General features: G+C 37.3%; 1 protein-coding gene across 2 annotated transcripts in view; it reads left to right on the forward strand.

Moving 5' to 3' along the window:
• The window catches only part of VCAN (versican), a 135,837-nt gene extending 112,294 nt beyond the window's left edge, over positions 1–23,543 (forward strand). For both annotated transcript variants that reach the window (XM_073624461.1, XM_073624462.1), the window contains 3 exons: positions 18,824–18,968; positions 20,505–20,687; positions 21,665–23,543. In XM_073624461.1, coding sequence (XP_073480562.1) covers positions 18,824–18,968; positions 20,505–20,687; positions 21,665–21,777 — 441 coding nt within the window. In that variant the 3' untranslated portion in view covers positions 21,778–23,543. The remainder of the gene's footprint in view (positions 1–18,823; positions 18,969–20,504; positions 20,688–21,664) is intronic.
• The last annotated feature ends 1,933 nt before the right edge of the window (positions 23,544–25,476 follow it).

Consider the following 25,476-nt stretch of genomic DNA (forward strand, 5'->3'; position numbering starts at 1 on the left):
ATGTAATTCATTTTTAATATTTAAAGCAAACTTCCCCACCCACCCCTCTCTCTATGCTTTATTTTTCTAAGAAATCACCTTTAGAAACAACCCTAGCATGTCTGGCCATGGCCATCTTGAGTAAGGGCAGATGATTCATGTAGCATTTACTTCCTGGAATCCACCTGCCCTTAGCTCAGGAATGAACGCAGAAGGGTGTGCTTAGCTGAGAAAACCCCTCCTCCCCTCCTGAAGACTCCTGGGATGTATGACATCATCTGCCTAGGCCTTGAAATCAGGAAGTAACTGAGGAAATGTAAAAATTTTAAAACAAGTAAATATGATATACGTTCCTATCTATTTACTAATGCTAGCAGTTTGAGGATTAAAAATAATCAATGTTGATTGAGAGAGTAATGTTCCGCTTTAATACTGATGATGGACATGCTAATATATTAAACAGAAAATACCAGAAATCACACAAAGAGCTCTTCAGATTACATTAAAAAAACACTTTTTTATTTTATTACATAAAATTAAAAAAAAAAACACTGTTGCTAATTACCACTTACTATGGCAGTGAAGTTTTTGCTTTCAGCAGTAAGATTAGCTTTCTATCAAGTGGGCTGGTTTCTGTCCCATACCACATTGTCTTTCGTTCAAAGAATGCCTATAGGAAGGAAACGTGGAGGTTGAAGATTAGCCAGCCATGGTAACTTCACTACAACATAGAGAAACATGGTCTGCAAATTAGAAATGGAGACACTGTTGATTTGTATTACCATGGTTTATTTAATTAACCGTAAGATTTATGTTGGTTCATCTGTAATCCGGATACATTGTGGGCAGTGTCTCTGTTTAAATATGACAGGTACTCTTTAAAGAGCCTCTTTTATAAAGTTAACTGTCCATGCGATTAGCTTTAGATAGAAGCTACCACTGTCTGACTATCATGATGAATACTAGTTGCATGGTACTTGGCCAAAGTTATCTTTCTTCTGAGGGTAGTTGTACATAAAATCAGGGGGCTAGGCTCAATTCACAAAGCTAACACACCTTTTATTTTTTTTTAAACAGACAGTCCAATCAAATTTGGAAATTCTAGTCACATGATTGAAGATGGAGTGCCTTAACCACTTGCCTACTGGGCACTTTCACCCCTTCCCACCCAGGCCAATTTTGAGCTTTCAGGGCTGTCGCACTTTGAATGACAATTGCGCGGTCATGCTACACTGTAACCATGTGAAGTTTTTATCATTTTCTTCACACAAATAGAGATTTCTTTTGGTGGTATTTAATCACTGCTGTTTTTTTTTTTTTTTTTTTACAGAAAATTTTGAAATAAAAACAAGTTTTTCTGATGAGGCAGCACTGATGGGCACTGATAGGCTGCACTGATGGGCACTGATGAGGTGGCACTTATGGGCATTGATAAGGTGGCACTTATGGGCACTGATTAGGTGGCACTGATGAGGATGCACTAATATGCCGTACTTATGGGCACTGATAGGTGGCCCTGATGAGCACTGATAGGCGGCACTGATGGGTGGCACTGGTGGGCACTGATAGGTGGCACTGATGGCCTTTGATGGGTGGCACTGATGGGCATTGATGGGCAGCAATGATGGGCATTGATGGGCAGCACTGATATGTGGCATTGATAGCCAGCACTCACTGGCATCACTAATGGGCACGGATTGGTGGCACTTGTGGGCACTGGTGGGCACTGATTGCTGGCACTGTTGGTGTGTTATTGTAATCAGGGTACTGATGATCAATGCCCTGATTACCTGTCTTGATGTCCCCTGGGAGGAGATGCCGCTGATCGGCTCTCCTCGCCACACACTCTGTCAGTGTGAGGCGATGAGAGTCAATTACCGGCATCTCTGTGTTTGTGACCGGTTGTGATTGAACACAGCCGATCACATGGTTAAAGAGCCGCAGCCATGGCTGTTTACAGAGATCGGGGTCGCACCGTGTCCTAGCAACATGGCGTGGCGCGCAAGATCGTCCGTTTTGGGACAACATCATATGACATCGTCCCATAATGAGAGTCGCACCGCTCCTCCGTCATTTGATGGTGGGCAGGCAGGAGGCGGTTAAGCAAGCCATAGATGATGCAATTTTCTGTCCTGCAATCATGAGTTGAAGTAAAGAAAACTGCTGGATTCCCCCATCAACACAGTCAGTGTTGCCTACCGCAGCGCTATTGTGTTCTGCCGGCAGAACAAAATGATCACTACTAGCGGCTATAGCCATCAGCAGTAATCACATGCAAAAAATCCAACAGGCCGGTTGTACTGAGGCCAGTCGATGGATTGACTTCAATACAACCTGCCTGCCCATAGATGGATCAAATCTTGGCCGGTCCCTGCTGAACCAGTCAAGATTCAATCTATCTATGGCTGGCTTTATGCTGGTGTTAAAGTTTGTTAATTTAGCCTTTTGTGTGCTAACTTTTCCAATCTTGAAAGCATCAATCCAGAATCAGGATTGTTTGGATTCCTGAATTGTTTGATTCTCCCAAGATAAAATAGCTAAGCTTGTGAATATTCAAGTGAGTAAAATATAACTCATAAGTGAATTTCATGATTTTATCTGGGTTCAACTGCTAATGAGAGTGCTAAATTAATCTTGGAAGGCCAAAGTGTTTTTTTTAATAATTCAACTATCTACAGTAAAAGAACCAAAGGCAGCCAACCTGTTTCAGGGACCAGAAACAGACAAATTAACAAGTTTTGTAACAATAATGCCCTGTACACACGGTCGGACATTGATCGGACATTCCGACAACAAAATCCTAGGATTTTTTCCGACGGATGTTGGCTCAAACTTGTCTTGCATACACACGGTCACACAAAGTTGTCGGAAAATCCGATCATTCTGAACGCAGTGACGTAAAACACGAACGTCGGGACTATAAACGGGGCAGTAGCCAATAGCTTTCATCTCTTAACTTATTCTGAGCATGCGTGACAACGGATTTTGTTGTCAGAAAATTTTATAGCAAGCTCTCAAACTTTGTGTGTCAGAAAATCCGATGGAAAATGTGTGATGGAGCCTACACATGGTCGGAATTTCCGACAACAAGGTCCTATCACACATTTTCCGTCGGAAAATCCGACCATGTGTACGGGGCATAAGAGTACATGGGCCTCTAATAGGTTAGGTTATTTACAGAAAGGGGATGGGTACCATCATCCTTACACAGACAGTTAGGAAAAACTGAAGACAACCCCCACTATAAAGTATTGTAACAAGTATTCACCAAGAGAATGGCCAGTGAGTGATGGTATCAGTGTCAGTGGTAGGATGAAGGACAGGTCCACCAAGCTCTCCAGTACACCGTCCTAAGTTCTGATGAAAGAGGGTGTTTCTGGCCCCCAAAACATGTTGGATGCCTTTTGTTCTTTTTGTTCTTTTACTCTAACTGACTGAATGATCAAAAAAGCTTTGTACTCCCAAGACATTAAAAAAAATCTCATTGGTTCAATTTCTCAATCTGGGTGGAGAACTACTGAACCTGAGTAATCAGGCTTAAGAAATTGCCTTCTTTACCGTCCGAAAGTCTGCGTCCAGCATTCGTTCTTACTTCTTTCATGTTTCCTCTGCTGTCTGTGAACCCATAGGGAGATGTCCCCTCATTTTCTGTCTTATGGACCCCCTGTCACACTCCAACACAGTGTGGATGGGGCAGGAGATGGTGATAAAACTCCCCACAAACAGGAATTAATACTGTACCTGAATGAGGCTCTAACCCTTCCTCACTCTGTCACTACTTACTATTACTTACAACAAAATAATTAAAAGAAAAAGTTTTGGTTGGACTTTATGTACAGACATCAAGGCAACATAAAGATAAACTTTAGCTAGTTACGCAGCCATTAAAAGTCACTTATTCTTTTTTAAATGTACTGTTAGTATAGATGGCTTCACTTATTGGCCTAAATCCTTCTATATATAATTTTCCCAAAATCCCTAGACAGGGACAAGCCATCAAAGTGACAGGTTGTCGACTGCAAACTGATTACTCTCACATTGATTACATTGCGCAATACTACTATTCTGAAGCTTCCCCTAGACATTCATAGGCAGTCATATGGTTAATTGTGATTTGACTGCCTCCACAACGGCAAATCGCCAACTTCTGTAGAGCGTTCCATAAACTTATAAGGCTCTCTCTGCAAATCTTGATAGTTCATGTCAACAGGGAAGAGGAGGGAAGGGGGAGAAAAGGCTAAAGATGGCCATAGACCAGTAGAATTTTGTTTGCAAATGCTTGTTTTTGAAATGTCCATTCCATTTTCAAACGGTTGGTGGGGATAAGTCCAGTGGCGGCCTGTCCATATGGGGCACAGGGGCACTGCCTCTTAATCCATGAACCCGGCCCCTAATCTCCATGTAGGGCGCCGGATGAATGAATTCAAATGCGATCAAATGAAAATGTAACCGTGTATGGCCAGTTATAGGCCAAATCAAAGGGGGAGATTTGCTAAAACTGAGCCGTGCTTTGTAGCCAATCAGTTTCTAACTTCAGCTTGTTCAATTAATCTTTGACAATCAAACCTGGAAGCTGATTAGTTTCTATGCAGAGCTGCACCAGATTTTGCACTCTCCAGTTTTTGTAAATCAACCCCAAAGTGTTTGGACAGCTCAACAATGGAGGAGAAAACAAGGAGGACCTTACTAGTGTACTGATGCTCATTCATGGCATAATAACCAGGTAGGTGACAAAAGGAAGCTGTAAAACTGCAGCAGAATATAGTGGTGTCACTCTGCTCACTATGGAGTTTGGCAAAGTGTGTGTCTCTCAAGATTTTCTCAACAGGGCATAATATATATTTCTTTTAGATGTGTATTTATTAAATTCATACCGGAGTTCCCTTTCAGACAATCACATTAATGTTGTGGACTTAAGTTGATTTCTTTGGACATGAACCTAAGCTCAAATTGTTTTGCTATTCTTGGATATGATATTTCAGTAGATAAACAGCTAAGAAAAGTACCCACATGTAAAAATAAATGCCTAATAATAGGCTATCACACTTACATTTGAATATACCCTATTTTATGATCTTCCTCATTGTGAAACAGCACCACCGTGTGTTGAGAATGCAGAATTGCAATGCTAAATCTAGAGGATAGATTTGCTGATGTGAAAATGTTAAGAAATCCACATTTGGATACTGGAACTCTGAATAGTGAAATAATTAACCACATATATAGGTTTTATTGTATAGCTAGTAGTTACCATTCTGTATAACTAGTAGCTGGCATCATATGTGGGTAAATATTGCCTGCTGCTATGGCTAGATGAGAATGATAAGTTCTTTATAGGCATCACTCCTTTTGCATTGTTACATGATTCTTACAATAGATTTAAAGCAGGATTAAACCCAAAAGCAAAAATTTATTATAATACTTACCAATATAATGTACCAATTCTTAGATGTTATGGCTGTATTTGTTTTCTTTTTTAGACTTGCTTTCCTTTTTTTTTTTTTCATATGGTGATCTAGCCAGCAAGTCTGTTGTTTTTCAAAAGAGAAAGTTCTCCAGTAGATGTAGCAGGTACAGAGATGAGACAGACCATTTACCACTGATAGGCATGATTAGAATGATCAGCTTTTATTTAATTATGTAAATCCTTTATCACTATAGAAAAAAACAGTTGCTGAAACTGCTTATAACTTATTAGCTGGGATGCTTCAATTTGTTAGTGTATCTAAATCTGCCACTTCCCTCCCTCCAGACTGACTCTTGCCCAAAGGTACCCCTGTGCTTCTTCATGCAGAGTGGGGGGCACTCTAATACAGTAGGTGCGTTGCTGGCCAGATAACCAGGTGAAATAGAGGGAAAAATAAAAGAAAATGAATGCAAGCACCAGATCTAAGGATTGGTAAACGGAAATATATTACATTTTTGATTATGGATTTATTACCATTTTAAAACTACTGTAAGCAGCATACGGTCTGCTTATATACAACGCTGCCTTTGTAGTGTATAGTCCAACACTTAAAAGTCTGTAGAGAAAACCCCAACTCAGTTCTCCTGTTGGCTTAATCCAAAGTTTCAGATTCCAGTGATGTAAATACATGTTGTCTCTTCTTTACCTGTTAGGTCCCAATACTCCCAATACTCGTGTCCCTTATAATAGATATGTCTCAAGTATCAAACAATAGGGTCCACTGAAATTAGAGAGTGGCTAGATCAATTAAGTACTAGTTATATAATTGGATCTCATGGGGGCTTATTAGTATCAGTGATTTCTGGCTATAAAAATGATGCAGATGATTGCTGTCAGGTCGTTCTTATGCACAATCTATTGGTATAGACTCCATTGTGGACAGGATTACAGTAACATCTCTGCAGTTCTGGATACTTGAAATGTTGTAGTCAAAACTGCAATTGGTTGGCCCACTTGCGCTCACATGCTCATAAACATTTTAAAGCCCAGTATCAACCAAAACCTTTTCATATATTTTGGATGAAACAGGTAAGGCCCTTTTCACACTTGTGCGACTTGTCCTGCAACTTGGGTCTGCAAAGTCGCATGACAAGTCGTAGCCCATGAGTTCCATGATCTTGAAGTCTGTGCGACTTCCAAGTAGTCCCTGCACTACTTTGGTCCCACTTGGATGCGACTTGAGGTCCATAGACCTCAAGAATTCACAGGCATTGCTTCAAGTCGCGTCAAAGTCGCGTCAACGTGACTTTCAGGTCATGCAAGTGTGAAAGGGGCCTAAGGGTTATTGCTTCTGTCAGGCTTTTATTGATGTCTGTGTTATTATTATTGAGCTATTACATGAATTACTATCAGGGCCGACTGGGACACACACAGAAGCTCATTTTAGAAGGGTTGAAACTTTTGAAAAAGGTTTTACTATATTACACATATACCAGTACTAAGTGTATACTTATACAATCCTAAATTATCTCAAAAGTGATACGTACAAGGGTAATAAATGAAAACATTACAAATAAACTATATACAATATTAAAGTTTTAATTCAAATACTGTTGAAACCCAGCTGGGAAGGCGCTGTTGGACTCACTTATTTGTAAGGAATCAATGGATTCTGGTGAGCTCCCTTCCATATATGAGATTATTGATCACAGTGGTGAAGATTCTTTTTGTTTTGGGAACAAATTGCAGATTTTTTGGACAATTATCATTTGATTCACAAAGACTTTAATATTGGATATAGTTTATCTGATGTATTTTTTTTTTCATAACACTTGTACATATCACTTTTGAGAGCAATTTAGCATAGTGTAAGTATACACTTAGCACTGGTATATGTATAATATTATTTTATGACAATAGGGGGTGTTTAATTTTCCAGCAGCTAATTGTCCAAAAAATCTGTTATTTGTTCAGTTCTATGATGTTCCCAAAACAAAAAGAATCTTCACCAGTGTGATCAATGATATATTATGTTTATACCAATATTACCAAAAGTATTGGGACGCCTGACTTTACACTCACATGAACTTTAATGGCATCACAGTCTTAGTCCGTAGGATTCAATATTAAGTTGGCCCACCCTTTGCAGCTATAACAGCTTCAACCCTTCTGGGAAGGTTGTCCACAAGGTTTAGGAGTGTGTCTATGGGAGTGTTTGACCATTTTTCCAAAAGCGTATTTGTGAGGTCAGGTACTGATGTAGACGAGAAGGCCTGGCTCATAGTCTCCACTCTAATTCATCCCAAAGGTGTTCTATCAGCTTGAGGTCAGGACTCTGTGCAGACCAGTCAAGTTTCTCCACACCAAACTCGCTCATCCATGCCTTTATGGACCTTGCTTTGTGCACAGGTCCAGATCATTTAGTGGAGGGGAGATTATGATGTAGGGTTGTTTTTCATGTGTTGGGCTTGGCCCCTTAGTTCCAGTGAAGAGAACCCTTACCAAGACATTTTGGAAAATGTAATTCACCCAACTTTGTGGGAACAGTTTGGGGATGGCCCCTTCCTATTCCAACATGACTGCACACCAATGCACAAAGCAAGGTCCATAAAGACATGGATGAGCAAGTTTGGGGTGCAGGAACTTGACGGGCCTGCATAGAGTCCTGATCTCAACCTAATAGATGAATGGGATGAATTAGAGTGTAGACTGCGAGCCAGGCCTTCTCGTCCACATCAGTGCCTTACCTCACAAATGCGCTTCTGGAAGAATAGCTAAACATTCCCATCGATACACTACTAAACCTTGTATACAGCCTTCCCAGAAGATTTGAAGCTGTTATAGCTGCAAAGGTTGGGCCAACTCAATATTGAACCCTACGGACTAAGACCGAGATGCCATTAAAGGCAGGCGTCCCAATACTTTTGGTAACATTGTGTATGTGTAATATGCTTTTATGACACTAGGAGGTGTTTCATTTTCCAGCAGCTAATTGTCCAAAAAAATCAGCTATTTGTTCACTTCTATGTTGTTCCCAAAACAAAAACAATCTTCACCAGTGTGATCAATGATATCTCATAAGGGAGATCACCAGACTCAATTGACTGCTTATAAATAAGTGAGTCTAACAGTGCCTTCCCAATTGGGGGAATCAGTAGTTGATTGAGAAATGTTGGATATAGTTTATTTGGAATATTTTCATGTATTACACTTGTTCAAATCACCTTTGAGAACAATTTAGCATTGCATAAGTATACACTTAGCACTGGTATATGTGTAATATGAATATGATTGTATGACACTAGGGGGTGTTTATCTCCCAGCAGCTATATAGACGGGGGAGATGAGGGTCTTGAGGTTTGTAAAGGGTTAATAATGGTTTTACTGCTGTCTGTGAATTCATGTCCCTGAGACAATAGAGAGCCCCCATCACAGGGCTTCATAGGGACAGGAAGCAGGGGAAATCTCCCTAATGGAGTCACAGGCAGAAATAAAAACACAAGAATCATATTAACTCTTTCTCACTTTATCAAGAACGTAAAAACAAATGCAAAAATGAATAAAAAGAATACAGAAAAAGTGAAAATAAGGGTGATTTTTCAACTTGAGTTATATACTATATTTTTTTGCTTTAGCAAGCATTTTCTTCATTTTAAATGAGTAAAACAGATGTTTATAGCCCCAAGTCTGTTGCTGAAAATCAGTTACCTTATATGGTTTTTCAAATATATCCAAGTCCAGCAAACTATTTATATAACCCTCCAATAGAGCTCGATGCCCGCAAGAGAATTGTGTACACAAAGGAAAATCCTCGTAAACTGTGTCTCCTGCCTGGGCTTAACACTTTTATTTGTGATGTGCAGAGAAGCCAGCCATCCATCTCCCTCACCTAAGTAATATCACACGCCATTGTCTCCTTAGCTGGGGTCACTGGTCATTGTGACTGTCACATTAGTCAGATGCATACAGATAGGACCCGTATCATTAAATGGGAGCATTGACATATTACCTACATAAGGTACCGCTAAATCCCACAAGGTTCGACTCAAGGACAGAGCTGATGCGAATGCTTACTTAGCAAGGGAAAAAAATCACAGGTTTATGGTTGGGTACATTTTTAAAGCATATAAATAATTCATGAATTATTATTCATAATGAATTATTATTATACAGAATGTATTTAGTGCCAACAGTTTGTAAATAACTTTACTAAGTAAAGGGAGACAGTACAGCTATTGTACAGCTATAATACAATTTAATTCAATACAAGCAGTTTTTGAGGGTCCTGTTCAAAGGAGCTTACAATCGATTTGGATCAGGTTTTGCTTCAACGCCTGTTATCCACTTCTTCTATTTCGTCTTTTGTCCTGTTTGTTCCATTGGTGTATATTCTGCTTCTTTACCAAAACTTCTATAGATTCAATTATTTAAATGGTGCATGTGTATGTATAGCCAAAATATTTTTTTGGGGCTTTGAAAAGAAAAGGGAACGGTCTACCTCAGTTAATTTTTTGCTATCTGTATCCAGTTGGAAAGGTTTCCCTTCACTTCCTGTTGCAAGGATGCAATAGGAATCTCTACAAAATGAAGGTCCTTGCTTTCTTAGGGCCAGTTCACATCAGAACTCAGTGCAGGAAAGGCGTGCTTTGTGTGTGTTTCCCGCATCGCGTTCAAAACTTACCCCCTTTGCAATCTGGTTCACATGCCATTACATTTTTAACGGCCCTCCAAATGCAGACCACAAACACAGTGTGTTGGCAGGCAACAGATTGCGAGGTGCTGCACCATAATGCGATTTGGTATGGTACGTTTTTCAATAGTAGTACATGCACTACTTTTTTTGTGCAAACCGGTACCATTTTGGCCCATTCAAATAAATGGCATGAAAATTGCACTGCTGGGAATCCACAGGAATCACACATAAATAAGCACTGCGTTCCTGTGCGATTTTGGTGTGAACCGGATCTTGGAGAGATGTTTCCATTGTAATATTTCCCCTATACTTTTTTTCAGGTGAAAACTGTAATCCCCATCACTTTCTGTCTCAGTAACAGTCATCTCTAGGAAAACTAAAGGGGCAAGTCTCCTGAGTGGGACACAGCAATAAAAAGGACAGGAGTCTTAGTGGATAGTAATCACATGAAGCCATTTATCACATAGTTTTTTGGCTCCTTTTAGAATCATAATGATAACAGAAATCACCCAAATGGCCCTGATTAAAAGTTTACATACCCTGGAATGTTTGGCCTTGGTACAGACGCAGAAGGTGGCACACACAGGTTAAAATGGCTATTAAAGGTAATTTCCAACACTTGTGGCTTTTTAAATCGCAATTAGTGTCTGTGTATAAATAGTCAATGAGTTTGTTAGCTCTCACATGGATGCACTAAGCAGGCTAGATACTAAGCCATGGGAGCAGAAAATAACAGTCAAAAAACCTGTGTAACAAGGTAATGAAACTTTACAAAGATGGAAAAGTATATAAAAAGATATCCAAAGCCTTGAATATGCCAGTCAATACTGTTCAATCATTTAATAAGAAGTGGAAAATTTGAGGATCTATTGATACCAAGCCAAGGTCAGGTAGATCAAAAAAGATTTCAGCCACAACTGCCACAGGAACTGTTCAGGATACAAAGAAAAACCCACAGGTAACCTCAGGAGAAATACAGGCTGCTTTGGAAAAAGATGGTGTGGTTGTCTTTAAGAAGCACAATACGATGATACTTGAACAAAAAAGAGCTGCATGGTCAAGTTGCCAGAAAGAAGCCTTTACTGCACAAGTTCCACAAAAAAGCTTGGTTACAATAAGCCCTACAACACCTTGACGTGCCTTGGCTTTTTTGTGACATTGGCCAGTAAAGGCTTCCTTCTGGCAGCTCAACCATGCAGCTCTTTTTTTGTTCAAGTATCATTGAATTGTGCTCCTTAAAAACAACCACACCGTCTTTTTGGAGAGCAGCCTGTATTTCCCCTGAGGTTACCTGCGGGTTTTTCTTTGTATCCTGAGCAATTCTTCCACCAGTTTTGGCTGCAATCTTTCTTGGTCTACCTGACTTTGGCTTGGTTTCAAAAGAGCCCCGAATTTTCCACTTCTTAATAAGGGATTAAACAGTACTGTCTGGCATATTCAAGGCTTTGAGTATCTTTTTATATCCTTTTCCATCTTTATAAATTTCCATTGCTTTGTTACGCAGGTCTTTTGACTGTTCTTTTCTACTCATGGCTCAGTGTCTAGCCAGCTTAGGGCACCCAAGTGATGCCCTAACAAACTCATTGACCATTTATACACAGACACTAATTGTGATTTAAAAAGTCAAAAATGTCAGAAATTAACCTTTAATTGCCCTTTTAACCTGTGTGTACCATCTTCTGTGTCTGTACTAAGGCCAAACATCAGGGCCAATTGGGTGATTTCTGTTATCATTATGGTTTAAAAAGGATCTATGTTATAATAAATGGTTTTATGTGATCACTATCCTTAAATAAAAGACAGTTTTGTTGGCATGATCAGTTAATATTTTCAATACTAATGCCAAATTTCACAATTTCTGCCAGGGTATGCAAATTTTTGAGCATAACTGTATATATATATATATATATATATATATCACCTTGTATATATATATATATATATATATATATATATATATATATATATATATATATATATATATATGCCACCTTGTGGTCTCATAGTAAATTTCAAAAAGTAAAACAAATGTGTGTACAGTATACAGTGTATATATATATATATATATATATATATATATATATATATATATATATATACGGTATACTGTACACACATTTGTTTTACTTTTTGAAATTTACTATGAGACCACAAGGTGGCAGTATTCCTCTCAGGCTGGCTTTAGGAATAGTCATTAGTGCATTTTTCATTTAAAGAAAAGTAACATGAACATCTTAGCTCCAAGAATTTAATGTACTTTAATACCATTATGACATCAAACAAAATGTTAATTTCCTCTTTGAACAGATAATATCGGCACACAAATCATTACAGCCATATAAGGAAAAAACATGTTTTAATCAAGGCTTTTAAAGCTTTTGCATCACCTTCTTTTAATGAAGGTTGACAGATTCTGAGACTACTTTATTACTGTAGATAATGTAATTAGATGAAGTGGCTTTTACCTATGCTAAATGTGTCGTTTACTTCATACGTGCCTTTATAGTGATTGCAGAGTAGGTAATAACCTTTACATTTTTTTTTATTTAAGCTTATTTTAAAATGTTAAAAGGCTTATTGGTTGGAGTTCTATGAGCTGCTAATGTGGCAGTTGTGTTATTAAAGGTAATCTGCTTATACCAGGCCTAGTCACACATACAATTACCTGTATGTACTGAAAGCTAGTCGCAAGAAAAATGCATACGTTCAGCATCACTGCCCAGGAACCAGCATACGACACTCAGCCTGATTTCTGGTGTGCATGAATTTATGAAACATTAGAATAAAGATAGACTGTGGGTAGTTATATTAGCAGTGCTCTAGAATGCATTTAAAGATTTCTGAATGCACACATTAGTTCTTTTTATAGTTCCATAGTGTTCCTCCACCTTAAAGCTGAAAACACCCACTCACTCATACAATTCAAGTAGGATTTCTCAACACTGGGGTTGATTTACTAAAGACAAATATGCTGTTCTCAATGCAAGGGAAGTTGTACTCTGCAGGGAATTTTTTCTTGCAGAATTTGGTGAAAGTTCACTTTGCAAAAATATCCAATCACATGCAAGGAAGGTAAAAATAAAAAAAAACCTCAATTTTTGCTTGGGCATGATTGGACATACAAAGTGCGGCTTCCCTTACAAATTGAACAGTCTGTTTGCTTTTAGTAATTCAACTCCCTTCTGCACAGGAGACAATGGTCATGAGGACAAATAATAAGAATGAATGTCACCAGCAGGATCACATACAGCAATAAAATCCATGTTTATAACCCTTCCATATTCTTTCCAAAAATTGTAAAATGCTTTAGTTCCACATACACTTTAATAACACCAACTTACACAATCTGATATTTGACTCAAGACTTGCTACATGAAGGCTCTCATAGTACAGCTGTTCATCCTTTGCTAATGGGTAGGCACTGCCCACTGTTAGTGCTTTCACAGTGTTTCCTAAAAGTGTAGCTAAAGGCACAACTTTTTGGCTAGAGTGGAGGTGGATTAGAATGCCTGTCGGTCTTTATTTCTGTCTGTGCCCCTGTTAGGAAGATTCCCCCTCTCTATATGTCCTGTTTAACATTATCATTAAAAGTTAAAGTAAAAGAAAATCCTAAATTTTGGGTTTTCACCAGAAAAGTAATAGAGGGGAAATCTTCCAAAGGGGACACTAGTTCTGGTGACCTGGGGGTCCAGAGGAATTCCCTTAATTTGCAGGGATTTCCTCTCACTTCCTGTTTTGCTATGGGACAGGAAGTGAAGGGAAATCTCCTCAATGGGACACAAATGGTGAAAAAAACCTGTCAGGGGATATAATCCTCCCTTACTCTATCCAAAATAAAAACAAAAAGTTTTGCCTATAGTTCTACTTTAATCCCAACAAGTAAATAAGTTGTCAGCATACCTAATATTATCCAAAAGAAATCACCTTTATTGAGGTTCATTCAGTACGTCCTACAAAGTGCAACATTTTGGAAACACCAGGGGCTTTGTCTTTAGGCAACTAATGGACCCCTGGTAGTTCCTAAACTTTGCTGCATGGCATGCTGGCCGAACATCAATAAAAGCATTTCTTATTGAAGAGAATTAAATTATGCTGGAAACATATTTTTCATCTAATTGCTGTAGCACAATCCACCAGCACTCTACATTTGGGTGTCTAGGGTGTTACACAGATATTTATATGGTATAATTTCAGCAATCTCCTTAATCTGTATGTGCCAGAGATAAGTGACTGCTTGTAGTTTGTAGCTAGAAACATCCATAAAAAATTGATCAGTCATTTTCCATGATGGCATCACATTTTAAAGCCTTTAGTCCTCAAAATGTCACTACCTTATGCATAAGAATAAATCTAGAACAGTGATAATTGAACCTACATACAAGTTTATTCCAATGTCAAATCAGATGAAAGATTGTATACAAATCCTATAATTGGGGATTAAGTCCTATTGGGGCTTTAATGATCGGGAACAATATATCCAGCTTTGATAGGAATGAAATCGTTTTGTATAAAAACTGTTGAATAGATTGGTGCAATGTTCATTAGCAGCACCTTAGTGAAGCAGTAGTAGTAGACTTAGCCTCCCAAATGTGCTGGATTTGGGTACAGTCTTCCATCTGATTTTACATTTAGATAAACTTGTGTCTGGACCATAATATCATGGTGTAGTGCATCCCTAATTTAAATTTTCAGCTGGCAAAGCTTAATACAACAGTGTTTTGGTTAATGGTTATGGTTTCTTAACTTCAAAAGGAATTTGTAACAGAATTAGGCCGGGTTCGCACTGGAACCCACTGCAGATCGCACAGGAGTGCTGTGCGTCCCTGTTCCCCCTTTTCAGGGACGAATCAGGGCCGAATCTATGCCTGAATTCGGCCCTGAAACGGAGCCTATGACGCACAGCGTTTCTGTGCAGTGCGCTCCACAGCCGCAAGGGAGATATGTGAACCGGCTCAATAGGGAGCCAGTCACATTCTCCTGCTATGCGAATTGGATGCGAGGAAACCCGCATCTAATTCGCATAGGTGTGAACCCGACCTTAAAGTGTGTTCCTGTGTATTTGCTCAAATGTCTGAGGGAATTAATCTCCAACACTACATTTTGTTTTGGGTGGAACTATAATTTTAACTACTTGTATTTCTTAGGTTGGGTGTAGTTTGTAATTGGTTTTGTTCACTGGAAGTTCCACTGCCTATTCAGGCTTGCGATTTCTTGCTACATTGGGTTTACTTTGATCTTTTCTTCAAACTTTACACCTAGTAACAAACAATATTGTAAAGTAATTTCAAGGGCAAACATGATCAAATGTAACAGTTCCTGGAGCTCACCCAGAATTCCGATCAATGCCTTCAGATGCCTGACATCTAATCTCTTACAATAAATGCAAAGATTGCCATTTAATCTTGAACACACTGGATAAAAAAGAATAGAGCTGAACAGCTCAATATTACATTTTCTGCTATTTGATGAAATATACTTTTTTCTATTTTGAGCAGAGAGACTTCAGCTTTGACATTTAAGGAACTCAAATAACTTTATGCCTCAAACCAAAAATGCTGTGTCAAGGAGAATTCTCTGAACTGCTGTTCTGAGCTGGAGAAATTATTATGATAAACGATGCATTTTCGAAGCATATTTATGGCTGACTCCATAAAACTGCCATTTGCAATAATCTCCTAAAACATTATAATTTTTTCTTAACATTGCCTTTGTTACAAATAATTTTTGGAGGTCTTTGTTGTACATTTGTCCAGATTCTAGAATAGAGAAACATAGTAATTTTAAACCAAACCCCAAAAATGCAACCTCATATATAAGTAGAATATATGAAGTGTTTTGAATAAGGCTTTTCTCTCTTTTTCCTTGGATATCCACTGGAAAATAGAAAGCTTTCTTTTAAAACAACCTCCCTGACTACAGCTGTAGTTCATAAATGTTTTTATGTGCAGTGATATTCAATATTCTATAGAAAATCTGAGATCTATCCACTCTCTTCACTGTCTCTCAATGGCACCAAGTCTCTACTTCTATTTATAAAGTGACAAAACTGTATCAATCATTGGGAAATGTTCCAAAAATGTTTCTGGAGAAACAATTCCCAATTACTGATAGAAATTACTGGTACAGTATATTGACTCCATCTACTCCAATCCTAGCAATTCTAAATCTAAGAATTAGAAAAAATATTCTACACATATGCTTATAGCTGTTACCCATGTACTCTTGGCTACCAGAAGCACAATTACCAGATATTGAAAATAACAGTTAGCACTGACTGTTGATTTGTTAAAAACTGACTATGTCTATGAAAAGTTATTAGGTATGAGACATGACAGTTACCCTACCTTGGAAAAACATGAAAATATTGGATTTGGTGGATCAGGCAGGCTAATACTCTGACAATGCCTTACCCTCTTGTTATGGTCCTTTGTTGCCCCTGTATTCCTAGGGTCCCTATGTACTGTACCTCCTTGATTTTTTTTTTGTGTTCAGCCTTATAGGTGATGTTTGTACTCACTATACAAAACATATTAAAAATACAATAATTTAAAAAAAAATCTAGAGAAAATCATCAGCTGATTGTTGACATAAGAGTTACCAGACATGGTTATTATTTTGAGCCGTTCTTCACTGCTTTGATTTTCTCAGTATAGGGATATTTTAACACAGCAGTCATACCACTGCTTTAAAATATTATTGGAACACTATTAAAATAAATAATTTTAAAAGACCAGAAATAGAGCATGGTCATGTGACCTATCGAAGTTATGTGATCAGCCTTTTTTCCAATCACATTCTTTCTGCTGCTCTACCCCATGCTCTACATTTTAAATTCTGGACTGTAGAATGCATGATTAGCAACATTCACTCTCATTATAAATGTCCGTCAAAGTAGTGATTTGTGTTCTGAAATCCTAAAAGATTTAAAATAACTGTGAGATCTACAGTACATTTATGGCTAGCAGGTAACTTTGTAAGTCAGTAGAATTTTTACCTCAAATTACACTTTTACGAGTAATATGCAAAAAAGTATGATCATGCTATTGTGTGGCAAGGTGTTCATACTTTTTTGGGCAAGGTGTATTATTGTACGGTTGCCAACCAGGGACAGATCTAGTGTCCCAAAAGGGGTCTTTTCTCTTATAAGGGTGTGTTGAATAAATGGATTATTTTTTCTCTGCAGAATTTGTTCCTCTGTTTTAATCCACTGTATGCCATATATATTTGTTCTTACCATACAAATTATAATGGAAAAAAAAAATAGCAAACCTACTGAACTTTTGTATGAGTCACAGAACTAACACTAAATGTAATCATTAAGTCTAGAAACTGGAAAAAAAGGGCTGAATTATATGTGATACTTGTGTTATTATCTTTGAGATCATGGCTAAGTATCACATTGGGAACACTGCCAAGGTGCTAAGAGAAGATAAAAAATATGGAATAGAAACCAAACTTGTTCTTAGAGCTTTTTGGCATTAACCTTGAGAAAAACCAAAGCCGTTAAGTCAAGATAAAGGTGTTTGATGATGTAATCACATCTGAAGTAATAAAATGTCACTCTTGGGCATGCTAAAAAAACACCAACACTCTGAAGCTTACTAATTCTTAACCATATAAGTAAAACCGGAGCTAGAAAAGTAAATACAAAGTATTTTTCCTACTAACGTATACTGATGAAGCCTCTGCACAGCTTATTTAGTAATAAAACCATGACTGTCACACTTGAAGTAAACATAAATATCTGTAGACATAATACAAATAATAATAGTAGTTATTATCATCATCATAAATTTTATAGCAAAGGGAACAGGTGACGATTATATAGTGTAATAAATTAGTGCATACAGTCAAAGCAGGAATCAGATGTTAAATTGTTCTGGCTGGTTGAACCAGTGTTGATTGTTTTTACTACCCTGTTTCCCCCAAAATAAGACCTAGCGTTATTGTCGGTGATGGCTGCAATATAAGCCCTACCCCCCAAATAAGCCCTACCCTGTTTCCCCGAAAATAAGCCCTACCCTGAAAATAAGACCTAAAAGGACTTTAACTAGGGTTTATTTGGGGGGTAGGGCTTATATTGTAGCCATTACCGACAATCACGCTAGGTCTTATTTTCAGGGAAACAGGGTATATTATTAAAGTGGTTCTAAAACCTAAGCATTCCTTGCATTAGGGTAAAAAATCTTTAGGTAGCACTATAACCCCCTCACCCCCCACCCCATACTTAGTCCTCACTCAATCCTGCCCTGTTTCCATCTATAGCGTCTCTCTCCTCTCACTTCCTAGTCTCACAGGCTCTGATGAGGAAGTGGGAGCCATTGGCCTCCAGTGCTGTCAGTCAAATCCTGTGATGAGGGAGTGAGGAGAGGGGCCGAGTTGCACTGCCTGTGTCTATGGATGCAGGCAGCGTGGCTTGGGAGTGAACCTGCAGGTGTGTACAAGCTGCTTGCTATGGGGTCACACTCGATGACCACCCGATGGGGGACGAGAGAAGAGGAGGTTTCGGGGCCACTCTGTACAGTTCCATTGCACAGAGCAGGTAAGTATATCATGTTTTTTATTAAAAAATATATACCTTACAACCACTTTAAGTAGCAGGACTGAAGAAGCTGCTTAAATAAACTGCAAAGCATCTTAAGTGTTAAAGAACAAGTCCAGTTAAATGTGATTAACTACTAACTATTGAGTACAAAAGATGTCCTAATTACTTATTCAGTAAATTATATTTTTTGTCATTTCAGCAATATGAAAACTGGAGACCTAACCAACCAGACAGCTTCTTTTCTGCTGGTGAAGATTGTGTTGTAATAATTTGGCATGAGGATGGGCAATGGAATGATGTGCCATGCAACTATCATCTCACATACACCTGCAAAAAGGGAACAGGTATTTATCCTACTATCTGTATATCTAAACAGAAGTGTGGCCGGGTGATGGGCATTGAAGCATTTATATATTCTTAACAAGCAATGCATAAGCTTTAAAACAATCCCTCATTGACTTCTTTTTTTTCCACAAAAAGTTTTTTATTTCAAAAAAAGTAAGGCAAGACATACAGGACAAAGGTATTGTCACAACACATCATTTAACAGAATCATATAAAGAGCATATATGTCACGATACAACAGAAAGTTCCTAGCTGAAAATAAGTGAACATTACTGAAACTTAAAATTGTCATTAAGCGTAAGTCCCTCATTGACTTCTATAACTGCAGACACTCTGGAGCAATTCTAATCCAAATCTTAATAAACTAAGGCAATAAACTACAATCCTTCTGGTCACAGGTTAGAACTGTTATGAAACAGTTGACCTATTAAGACCTAGGTACCGACCCAGCTCATTACCTACTACATCTTTCCCACTTATTCCGATGTACTGTAGATACAAAAGGACAATGTTAATTCATCTCATCAATGTATCTAAGGCATGCATTCCAGCACTCTGGAAATGGGAGACTCCCCCAAAGCTCACTCTATGATTCTCAAAGATTTCTGAAATCTACAGCATGGAAAACCTTACAGTAACTCTTAAAGGAAGGGCAAAAAAAGTTCAGATATACATGGTTACACTGGAGTACATTGCTCTTTGGAGTATGAGGAATTGCTTATACATGAGGCATAATTCTAACATGTTTCATTCATTTTCCCCAAGTGGGGAGCCTTCCCTGTTTTTCCTGCTCTAACTCTTGTCAGTCTCTTTTGCTTCTTTGATCTATTAATCTTCTCTCCTCCTTTCCTCAACCTCATACTTTTTTTTTTTTTTTTGCCAAGAAGGAGGAAATAGTCATCAGTGGTCTGTTTTACAATGACCTGATTCACAATAAAGGAACTGCTTTTTGTTGCTATTAAGACCTTTCTAGTCGATCCTGTATATTGCCAGCTTATGTAACTGCTCCTTCTGTGACACACAAACATGTTTCCATATTACTGCTGCCTATGGATCCTCAAATTTGTTTTGCCACTCCTTAGATTTGTTATTGCTGAAAATCTTTGAATAAAGAATGAAAAGAAATAAATAAGCAAATAAATAAATAAACTAAGGGAGTCTATACAGAAGTCAGTTTTTTTTCCAGAGGGTTGAGCAAAAAAAACGGACCCGATTCCCCCATACACACACTTAACGTAGGCGGGGGAATCCTGAGCTATTGTATTTTGACAGAGGGGAAGCAGCGCTAATCGAGCAGAAAAAATCCAGCAGGGTGACTGTACAGAAGCTGATCCATAGTTTGACCTCTGTTTCAACCACCTTGCCCACACATTAATCAAAATTTGTCCGGTCCCTGCTAAACCAATTTTTTTGGCCAGCCTAATTGTTGCTGCTTTTCATCAGCTGCAAATCTTTGAAAATGAAATGAAATGAGCAAAGGCCTGTCATTGCACAGGAAATAATATAATTTACTTCTTTTTTTTTTTTTCTTAAAGTTGCCTGTGGACAGCCTCCTTTGGTTGAAAATGCAAAGACTTTTGGAAAGATAAAACCACGATATGAAATAAATTCCATGATTCGATACCACTGCAAAGATGGCTTCATTCAAAGGCATATGCCAACTATACGATGCAGAGGTGATGGAAGGTGGGACCTTCCTAAAGTTACATGTCTTCAACGTAAGTATTCTCCTATTTATGCATTGACATTGGGGAGATCGCTTTAATATTAAATATAAACTGAGCTAATAGGATGACATTTTCTGTTTCTAATGCTAATTTAACTCTACATCATTTTCAAAATGTTATGAATCAGTAGCATTTGTTGATAGTGATAGAAACATTAACAGTATTTTTGTCCGATAATATTAAATAATAAATATTCCATGCATCAAAAAGTATGACATAGTAAAGTATAGGTAAACCTGAAATTTATTTTGCAGTTTATTTGGAATCATGCCTCACTGTATACAGTTTTCTTAGGCAAATCATTTTGTGAATCTGTTCCAAAGCTTCTTACCTGGAGAAAAAAAGCTCAGTAGTGTAAACAGAGGGTGGAAAAACCCCCCACAAAAGCCATAAAGTCTATATGGTAAAGGAGGTAGAAATCAAAAGCCCACTATAGTGATGGCTGCTGCACTTCTTCTCAGGATATGGAATCTCTTCTATACACTGTAAAAATAAAAGGAAACAAAGGCACCGGCATCTAAGTGTATCTATTTATTAAATGAATACTACTGTGCTGACAACTCTGTACCACTGCCTCTCAATTAGCAGCAGCTTTTTCTGCCTGCTGTGCAAACTCCTTCAGGTGGTTGATGAGCTGCCTATCTGATAGACAGCCCAATGGCCAACTGGAGCCTCACACTCTGCATGTGGACAAAGCTGATAATAATTCTGTGGCAGTGGTTTAGAGTTATCAGCAGGATATCAAGGTAAGAAACTTTACAACAGATTCACAAAAATATTTTCAACTGTATACAGTGTGGTATGATGCCAAACATACTAAACAATAAATTAAGGTTTTACATATCATTTATTGTTATTATTTGTAATATTGTTCACTTATTCTTCTAATTAATTCATGTATATCACATGGACAGTTTTGTACATGTATTGAATACAAAAGTCACCTTTAATCTCTTTTATATTTTTAGCTTCTGCATACCAAAGGACTTATTCCAAGAAATATTACTACAAATTTAGTCCACCTGAGATGAGGACTCCACTGTATATACCCAAGCATCACCATCGTTGGAGCAGGACTTGAGCATTCCCAAATTATCATGAATGGACATCCTAACGCCAAAGTCCTGCATTACAGTGCCTTTCACTAGACTTAAACAAAAAATATCTATCTGATCTGATCCAGGACTGGACAATGGCATTTTAAAGACCACAAAGAAAAAACAAGAGTGATTTTTAAATTCGAGTGTAAATTATAGGGAAATAAAGCAGCATATAAAATTAATTCCAGCCAAATAGAACATATAGTTTATGTCACCAAGGCGAACAGATATTGTATTAATGCAAGCTTACATTAATATTTAAACAGCTTGAGCCTAGCTTGGATGTTGTTTGTAAATAAGATGATTTAAATATGTTTTCTAATCGTGTATATAAAATTTAATTAAGTAATCGAACTAAAGTCAGGCATATTTAATAAAGGCTTAAAGACTAAATCACTAATTATGCAAATAATAGTTGGCTGAGGCTGGAGAAAAAAAAAAAAAGAAAAGAAAACTTGGGTTAAAAAGTGCCAGATGAAGATATTGTTTTCAAAGGTACATCTTTGAACATCTGTGCCATGTAACATTTTTGTGTTGTGGAAAAAAAAAATTAAGGGAACAACATTTCCACATTACGGGATCAAGAATTATTTGTTGACTGCAATAACAATAATGTTAATATTCATCCATGACCACTCAAAAAATGGACTTGTTGGATGAATTGTTTTTCATTGTGTAAGTCTGTAGCTTTTTTTTTTTTTGAATTTATACTGCTAATTCATGCAGAGTTTTTTTCTTTTGTTTTTGCTAAAAGCCACAGATGCAAATTCAGATCTGACATGGATGCACCATTTTTCTGCATCATTTTCTACATACAGCTGCATCACTTTTTTGATGCAAGTTTTTTTACAATGACGTCATGACTGCTGCACAAATTGATATAAGGAACACAAACTCAGTCAGTTTTGATTTTGCATCACAGAAAGCTCTCCTTTTTTTCACAAGCGGGGGAACATTGTTCTGTGTCTTCAACACACTACATGGTGTATTTTGAAGGTGCATTTTACAATTTTTGTAAAAAAAAGTAAAAAAAAAGTAAATAATTTTGTACATATAATCATTTTCTAGTTTTTTTAATGAAATTATGAATGTTTATTGATAAACGCGGCAGCTGTGAAAAGTACAGATACAAATGTAGGAAGCCATACTGATTTTCTTTGTTTGCTGCTTCCTTGCCGACCATAATTTTAAGCATCAGTATGTCATCTCTTGTTTTATAAGCAAGTAGGGAATATGTTTTAAATACTGTAAGTTTACAAGAAAGTAAGTGCAGGATAATTGTTCACTTGAAATAAATATGTAGTATCCATTTTGCTTCTGGGTGGTATGCCAAAAGGCACACGACATTTAGAAATGTCTCACTTTCAGTAGTGGTTCAGTTAAAATGAAATATAAAAAAAAATGATAGGTTTAAGTTATTTTCTCTTTTGTTAAAAGTGTGCCACAATGTGGGCAGCCATTTTACAGTGAGCCAATACTCATGTAAATTCAGCCTATCCATTTACTATGAACCATTAAAATAACTAGCTATAGCCAGAAATTGCATAATAATATTATCCAATAAAATGGCTGCCTTCTATGTGTGTAGGTGATTTGTGCACTTTAAAAGAGGAGAAAGAAGCATTGTATTTCCTACGTAAAGTATTGTGTCTGTAATGTTCACATTACTTCATTCAAGAAAAACAAATTGTGGAATCTATTGAGCAAATGAACGAATGTAAAGAAAATAAACATTGCTATAAAAATACATTTGTGTGTATGTTTCAAAGTTAAAAGTCAAAACTTTAATTAAACCTTATGCTTTGTCAAGTAAATTTATTATATGCTAATATGGTGAAATTTTTGGAACATTTACAGTTTCACACCTAGAGAATGCCAAGGCACATCTTTAGTTGCTCCTGTTCAGATGACCAAATAATTTCCTGTAATTATCCACCTGAGTTGTATATGTATAAACTGATGTTTAGATGAAAGATAGTCACTTCATAAAATGAAAAATAGGTAGTATGGCTTCTCAGAAAACAGTACTAATAAGTTATGCCCTTTAATTTAATATAATAAAAGAAGCAGCAACTTTCAGCAACCAATAGGAAACCAGCTATCATAAATCCGGTTGTGCCAAACTAATAACAGCTACAATCTTATTGGTTGCTTTAAAGGGCTGCAAATCATTGTTAATAGCAGTGTTATTATTACATAAGGCCCTAGTGTGATTGATGCATTCCTATGACTGCTGCACCTTGTGTTATTATACTTTGTACTTGACAGCAATGCACCACAGTGTTGACCTGTATGCTTTTTTTTTCTACTATTACAATGCACATAATACTTTTTCTGTATTTATATTATTACTTGTATAGTATATAATGTGAACCTTTGGGTATTTGTGAAAGAAAGACTAAATCTTTGTAACTTTTATATCTGCTTTTGTTTCACCAAAGAAACTTTGTTTTGTTTGCTAGTCTATCGTTTATAGCGTTTTATTTATTCTAATTTTTTTTGGACTCATTTTATAAATAGAAAAATGTAATTATAGAAACAAAAATAAACCATGAAATGGACATGTGTCTCATGCAGATATCATGCAGCTCTTAAGTAGGGAGATAATGAACGTGCTTCGGCACTCACAGTATGCCTTCTGATTTCCTGATTATCACCGAATGGATTTGCTGCACTATCTTGGTTTACTCGTCAGTGGTTTCCCTTAAGTCCCCAGTCAATGGAGCAGATGTGTGAAACTATAGCGAAAAATATGTTTTCTTCGGAAAAATGGTTTAGAGCTCAACATTTTCTTATTGCCCTGTACTGTGTTGTCCCTTTCAAGTAAGTCCAGTCTCTTTAAAACTTCAAAATGATGGAAGTGACAGAATTTTGTCCTGCCGTTACATTTAGAACAAATGTATTTGTATATATTATATTTATGATAGTGCCATGTGGTGTAAAAAAAAAAAATTGCAGGTGTGGTATTACTAATATCCCAGGTGAGAATGAGAGCTCAGTCCCTACATTGGTCTCACTGACTTGTTAAATGCCTTCACCTCTCAACAGTGCCACCATAACTACATATGCACATTGGTGCCTTTGGTCTTTGCTCACCTACAAAGGAGGAACAATACAAGAAGAACACATGGGTCTTTTTAAAAAATTATTTGCTTTGCAAATGACTTAGCATTTGTGCAGAAGCCATGGTTTCCATTTTTTGCCTTTCGCAGGGCAAATGCTACATTCTCATTTGATCCTAAGAAAAAAAAGCTTTAAGAACATTCGACCAGAAGAGTTAAAGTGTTTGGATAAAATAGGCAAACACAATGGGCTATAATCATTCGACCAGAAGTGTATATTATTTCCTCTTCTGGTAGAATATGATGCCTGTGTGTGTAGTCTCTAACCCTGTTTTAACTTTTATATTTGCTAATTAAAAAGAAAACAGCTAGATGAAGTGACAAGCTCATTTCACTCTACTTTTCTGAGAATCAATGAAGAATTTGGTTAAACAGCTTTCACAGAGTGTATTTCACAGTTTTGTTCTAGTTTGCCTTTCCATAGCGCTACCTCCTTCCAGAGCTATCCTGACATTTGTTTTATTTAATGTATTACTATTCTCTTATATAATTTCAAAATATTTATACTATAATCAGGTTTGCAAAGCCAGAGCACACTGTATAATTCTACCAGTTCTG

The sequence above is a fragment of the Aquarana catesbeiana genome, linkage group LG01, assembly GCF_042186555.1.
Source record: "Aquarana catesbeiana isolate 2022-GZ linkage group LG01, ASM4218655v1, whole genome shotgun sequence".
Lineage (NCBI taxonomy): Eukaryota > Metazoa > Chordata > Amphibia > Anura > Ranidae > Aquarana > Aquarana catesbeiana.